The sequence below is a fragment of the Cebus imitator genome, unplaced genomic scaffold (assembly GCF_001604975.1).
Source record: "Cebus imitator isolate Cc_AM_T3 unplaced genomic scaffold, Cebus_imitator-1.0 Scaffold478, whole genome shotgun sequence".
Lineage (NCBI taxonomy): Eukaryota > Metazoa > Chordata > Mammalia > Primates > Cebidae > Cebus > Cebus imitator.
Window position 1 is genome coordinate 839,783 of NW_016107793.1, and position 6,908 is coordinate 846,690.

Below are 6,908 nucleotides of genomic sequence, written 5' to 3' on the forward strand. Positions count from 1 at the left end.
AGTTCACAGAAGTTTCTTACTACCCACCTTCTGAAGTCTGATTCTGTCATTTCATCACACTCGTTCTCCATCCAATCTTGTTCCCTTGCTGGTGAGGAGTTGTGATCCCTTGTAGGAGGAAAGGTGTTCTGGTTTCGGGTGTTTTCATCCTTTTTGCGCTGGTTTCTTCCCATCTTTATGGATTTATCCACCTGTCGTCTTTGTAGTTGCTGGCTTTCAGATTGGGTCTCTGAGTGGACATTCTGTTTGTTGATGATGGGTTATTTCTGTTTCTTGGTTTTCCTTCTCACAGTCTGGCCCCTCTGCTGTAGGTCTGCTGAGGTCCACTCCAGGCCCTGCTTGCCTAGGGATCACCTGCAGCAGCTGCAGAACAGTAAGGGTTTTTACCAGTTTTCTTCTTCTCCTATCTTTGTCCCAGAAGGATACCCGCCAAGTGTCAGTCTGATCTCTCCTTTATGAGGTGGCTCTTTGGATATACAGGGGTCAGGGAGCTGCTTGAGGAGACGGTCTGTTCTTCATAGGAGCTCAAATGCTGAGCTGTGAGCTCCGTTGTTCATTCAGAGCTGCTGGGCAGGTACGTTTAGGTCTGCTGCAGCAGAACTCATAAACCGCTTTTTCTTCCCAGGTGCTCTGTCCCAGGGATTTAGGGCTTTATTTATGAGTTTCCGTTATGCTGCTGCCTTCTTTTTTTTCCTTCAGAGCTGCCCTGCCCAGCAAGGAGGCAGCCTAGTCACTGTCTGCCTATAGAGGCTTTGCTGAGCTGCTGTGGGCTCCACCCAGCTGCCAAGTGAACTTTCCTGCAGTCCTGTTTATATGGGTGAAGTTAGAACTGCCTCGGCAATGGTGGCCCACCTCTGTTAAGGCGGAGTCTCTCTGTAGTGGGGGGTTGCCTTGGCAACGGCAGGCTGCCTCAGCAATGGCTGACTACCTCCGTAGTGGTGGACTGCCTCGGTAATGGCAGACACCCTTCCCCCACAGAGCTGGACCATCCCGGGTTCAGCTGTGCTTGCTGTGAAACTCTCAATCCAGAGAGTTTCTGACTGCTGTTCTTTTGTGGGGGTGCGACCAGCCAAGCCTGATCGCCTGGCTCCCTGCCTCAGAGCCTTTTTTTTTTTTTTTTTTTAAGTTGGTGTTCCAGGCGCCTGTTGAGGAGGCGCTGGGATCTGTGTGTTTTCCCGTGTGGCGACTCACTGCGCTGGCTTAAACAATGGCACTGAGATTCGTGGCGCTTTTTTTGCCCTGGAATCTACTGTCCTGGTTCCCTGTTCAGTCCTCTTTTTAAACAGATGAAGGGGCGACTTCCTGTGGCTCCAATCGCCAGCCAAAAGGGCACCCGGACCAGTGTATTTTGTATGGAGAACTGCTGCGCCGGGGCACTAACAAAGCAGCCGTGCAGAGCAAAGCAGCCGCGCCAGCCAACACAGCCGTGCTGGCGATCCATGGGGCTTCTACACCTGGGAATTTCCTAGTCTGTGGGCAATAAAAATGCAGCGTCCACTCACCCTCTGCACTTTCACTGGGAGCTGCAATCCTGAGTGGTTCCTAAACGGCCATCTTGGATCCCCCCGGTCGTGTTTTATATTCTTTTACTAATTTCATCTGCAGAGCAACCGAGTCAAACAGATATTTCTGCCTCCATTTTACATATGAAGAACTGAAATTCAGAAAAGCCTTTCTCTTCTGTGCTTCCTAATGCCCTGGGAATCTGTCATTACCTTTGTCAGACCACATTATAATTACAATTATCTGTTTATATGTCTGTCTCCTCCCTTACGAGAACCATCTGAGTACAGAAACTGTTTTTCTTATTTATCTTTGTATCCCAAGAGTCTAAAAGCACAAAGTATGCAAACTATAAATAGCTGCCTAGTGAATGAATAAAACGATTAATTTGCCCAACATTCAAAACATGGTGGAGCTGGGATTTAAAGCCATGTCTTCTAATTGCAATGCTCAAGCTCTGTGTAATACACCATACCACCTTCCAGTAAAGAAGAGATTTTAGGACAGATGACCTATACAGATTCCAATGGCAAGAGTCCACACTCTTTATACTATCTTTGTGCAGGTAAAATGTTCCATTCTGTCTAATCAGTGACTTTTAACTAGTAAGTGATTATTCAATGATTTGAAAACTACAGTATCTCTAACTTCTTTTAATGGAAACTTCTAAGACTATTTAGAGACATCCACAGATATCAGTAAACAGCAACACCAAAAAGAGGACAATCAATGTGAGAAAGGCTGTACGAGTCCATCTATTTGATGTGTAGTAGCACAGACATGTACACTATAAATTCTAAACCAGGTTCATGCTCTTTGACCCAAACAAAGAATGGTCTCTTTTGCAGTCGTGGATGGGTGTGAAATCACTGTATGAAATCACTTAACTAAGGGCTTCTCTGTATGTTAGGATGACTATGGTAATAATACTCTGTTCCCACATCCCTATTTAGAAAATTCTGTTTCCTCCTGGGAAAACAATCCAGAGGCCATTATGACATTATGGATCAGGATCTGTTCTCAGTCGTTCTGCAGCAGGGAGTGTCATCGTCTTTCCTACCACCACTGGCATCAGGGAATCTCAGTCTGTCAGTTGTGACAGATCAGGTTCCAGAGAACCAGGCAGTGTGCATGATTCATGAAAGCAGAATTTTTATCCAAGTTACCTGCAGTGCAGAGACCAGGGAGAGGATCTAACTTCTATTGTAAAAACTGTTTTTTAAAAATCTCAGGCCTGGCACAGTGGCTCATGCCTATAATCCCAGCACTTTGGGAGGCCAAGGCAGGCAGATCATGAGGTCAGGAGTTTGAGACCAGCCTAACTGACATGGTGAAACCCTGTCTCTAATAAATACAAAAACTAGCCAGGCATGGTGATGGACGCCTGTAATCCCAGCTACTCGGGAGATGGAGGCACGACAACCACTTGAACCTGGGAGGTGGAGGCTGCAGTGAGCTAAGATCGTGCCACTGCACTCCAGCCTGGGAGACAGAGCAAGACTTTGTCTCAAAAAAAGAAAAAAAAAAATCCCAGCATATAAAAAGGTACTTTTCTTTTTTTTGAGACAAAGTCTGGCTCTGGTTCCAACTTTGGGAGGCTGAGGTGAGTGGGTTGCTTAAGGTCAGGAGTTCAATGCCAGCCTGGCCAACACAGTGAAACTCTGTCTCTACTCAAAATAAAAAATTAGCCAGGTGTGGTGGTACATGCCTGTAATCCCAGCTACTCAGGAGGCTGAGGCAAAAGAACTGCTTGAACCTGGGAGGTAGAGGCTGCAGTGAGCTGAGATCGTGCCACTGCACTACAGCCTGGGCAACAGAGTGAAACTCCACCCCCACCCAAGAAAAAGAAAAATATATACACTGAGAATCTTAATCAGAAGTATGAACTTGTATCAATCAGCTTTATGTTTACTGCCAGATATATAAAGTTAGGAAAGGTAATGATGCAAACAGAGATTTGTTTTATCATGCAGCTATCATGACTTTGCATTTCTGATCACATACAGAAATTAGGGCTGAAAGTTATGTATATATCATAATATAAATATAGTAATTTTTTCCAAGACTGTTTCTGTTACTTATTGGTACATAATAAAAAAAATGCCCTAGAACTTCAGATTCAAACCTGTGTTCTATTTCTACCATTATTAGCAGTATGACTTAGAGCAAATTAAACATCCTAAGCCTCTGTTTCCCCATCTGTAACAGAAATAATGCATACAAAAGTACTCCAGAAATGGTAACTACTGTTATTTTTAGAAACAGTGCTGAACTAATCTTAACTATAAAAATCTCTCCCTGACATAAGTGCCCCCAAAACTAAAAGCCCCCTGCCACCTAAATCTTTCAGGCCAATGTCAATGTTGCATCAGAGAGGACTGGCAGCAGAAAGAAACCACTGAGAAAAAATATAAAGGAAAATATTCACCTCCTTATCTGCCACTATTATTCTTACTCCATCCAAGATATCTCTGCTACCTGGAGAGACTTCTCTTTCAAGGTCAAAAGTTTCAGAAGAACTTAGCTGTGTCTCTGTAATTTAAAAAAATTAAAATCCCATTAATGTTCATTTTGTGTTTTCACAGTTAAAAAAACAATCATGCCGATTTTCCCTAAAGTTTAGGATATTATGATGGTGGTAATGTATTAATAGATCTAATTTGTTTCTTCTTAAAGCTTTACTGAGGCATAATTTACAAATAACAGAATTCACAAATTTTCAGCATATAGTTTAATGTGTTTTGACAAATATAAACCATTTATACACTGTAGCATTTATGCCATGTAACCACTACCATAATCAAGATATAAAACATTTCCAACACCCCCAAAAAGTTCTCTGTACCCTTCTGCAGTCAATCTTCTACCACTTTGGTCACTCCAACAGACTCTTTACAATGACCAGTTTACTTTATGGTCCTTTAATTCTGTCTTTTCTAGAATGTCATATAAATAGAATCACATGTCTTTTGTGTCCAGCTTCTTTTACTTACCATAATGTGTCTAAGATGGACCATGTTGTGATATAATATCAATAGTTCATACTTTTTACTACTGAGTAGCATTCCATTGTACAGGCACACTACCATTGTATATTCACTGACCAATTGGCTTATTTCCACTGTAATTCTAGTTTTAAAGTATATTGATTTGAGAGAAAACAAGAACCTGTCAATGTTAGTGCTGAGGTAAAAGAGGATTAGCAAAAACAGAAATTGGGACCAGAAATAGAATATACATTCTAGACAAATATATGCCTTTCTTTAATATATTCTTAAGCAGCATCTATTAATTCAACAAATATTAATTGAACATCAAGTCCCAAGCATTGTACTAGCAACCAGTAATATGAAACTGTAAGCTGGGGTCCAGCTGCCTATTTTTCTAAGTAAAGTTTTATTGGAACACAGCCATACTCATTCATCTATGTACTGTCTATGGCTGTTTTTGCACTAAAATGGCAGAACCAAATAGTCTCAACAGACTATATGGCCCACAGGTCCTAAAATATTTATTACCTAGGCTTTTCTTTTTGAAAAGTTTTGCTGGGCACAGTGGCTTATGCCTGCAATCCCAATACTTTGGAAAGACGAAGCAGGAGAATCACTTGAGGCCAGGAGTTCAAGGTTGCAATAAGCTATGATCACACCACTGTACTCCAGCCTGAGTTACAGAGTGAGACCCTGTCTCAAAAAAAAAAAAAAAAAAAAAAAAAAACAAAAAAAAAAAAAAAAAAAAAAAAAAAAAAAAGAAAGTTTGCCAACCTCTGCTGTAGACACAGATCACTTAATATAACAACGAAAAATAGTAATTATCTTTAAAAACCACCAATATATCTGGAAAAGAAACATTACAGACTGAATGTTTGTGTACTTCCCAAACTTTGTATGTTGAAATCCCAACCCTAATGTGATAATATTAGGAAATGGGACCTTTGGAAGGTAATTAGATCATCAGCATAGAGTCCTCCCTCAAAAGACTGGGATTAGTGCCGTTTTATAAGGGACCCGAGAGAGCTCTCTCACCCTCTTTCCACCATGTGAGGACACAGTGGGAAGTGCCATCTATGGCTCTCACCAGACACCAAATCTGCCAACTTCTTAATCTTGGACTCTCCAGCCCCCAGAACTGTGATAAATAAATTTATATTGCTTATAAGCCACTCAGTCTGGAGTATTTTGTTATAGGAACCCAAACTAAGATGCAGAATGCAAATCCAGTAAGTTATCTGTTATCTGATATGGTATCTACTGTACCTCTAACTGGCACTTTTGTGCTTCACAAATACAATAAATAGCCAATGTTAGGCAAATAGAGCATCTTGCAAGTTTATAATGTATCTTCTGAATCATTAAGGAAGAATTAAATACATTTCCAGAATTAACTGTATTTTAATAAATCCAAATTTTTTTGAAAACTGGACACACACACACACATACCACCTTGTTGGAAAAAGGCTTACAGTACATAAACTTTAAAATCCTCTCTGTTAACCTGAAAGGTATATTCAAAAAAACCTTCAGTATGTTTAAAAATAAGAACCATTCACTGCTTAGATGACTGCAATAATAAAAAGTCTTCAATTAAGCTTTCCGTGAATGGCTAAAATGTCCAACTAAGAGGGCATTAGCTTCTCAGAAATAAGCAATGCTAGAAGCATGCAAAATGTGGGCGCAGGCTATAATTTTGTGTCTTCAACTAAGTAACACTAAAAAGATATTGGAATCTTAAATATTAGACCCCTGAACTGTCAGAAATATGAAACAAAAGGAAACAGGTAACACACTACACTAAACGTGTGTTTCATCCATTTGGAACAATTTTTTTCAAACAATTTATATATATAATTTCTAAATTATATATTTAAAAAGAAACCCAGGAGTTTGGCTTCATGGTGAAATAGTTATACTTTCTTAGCAAAAGGAACATTAATGTAATGAATACCTTTTGCAATCTCATTTGGAAGTGGTTTATATCAGCAAACAGCTGGACTTAATTAGTAGGCTAATGACAGCAAGTCATGATCATAAAAGCTATCTAACCTCAGTATGAAGGCGTTGCTTTTCTCTCTCATTAACTAGGCCTTTCAAAATCAATATATTTGCAGGTTCCTCCTCTAAGATCCCGTATCACACACCATCATCCTATACAGACTGAGTGATTTCCTTCCAGGAAGTCAGTAGTCCTGGACAGAGAGGGGGAAAGCTTTCTTTCACAAGGGTAGCACAGCATTCTTGGGTGCTCCTGCCAAAATCTGAGTACTTGGTAGTGTTGTCTCTTAGTGGGTATTGTTAGGCAGTAATCCAAATACATTTCAAATGAATTAAGGAGCCACTTTCAGTAAAAACCAACATAGGGTGAGCACAATGGTTCATGCCTATAATCCCAGCACTTTGGGAGGCCAA

General features: G+C 40.5%; 1 protein-coding gene across 5 annotated transcripts in view; it reads right to left on the reverse strand.

The window, feature by feature from the left end:
• The window catches only part of UIMC1 (ubiquitin interaction motif containing 1), a 164,607-nt gene that overhangs the window by 62,296 nt on the left and 95,403 nt on the right, over window positions 1-6,908 (reverse strand). For all 5 annotated transcript variants that reach the window (XM_017512826.1, XM_017512830.2, XM_017512825.2 and 2 more), the window contains one exon: window positions 3,932-4,035. In XM_017512826.1, coding sequence (XP_017368315.1) covers window positions 3,932-4,035 — 104 coding nt within the window. The remainder of the gene's footprint in view (window positions 1-3,931; window positions 4,036-6,908) is intronic.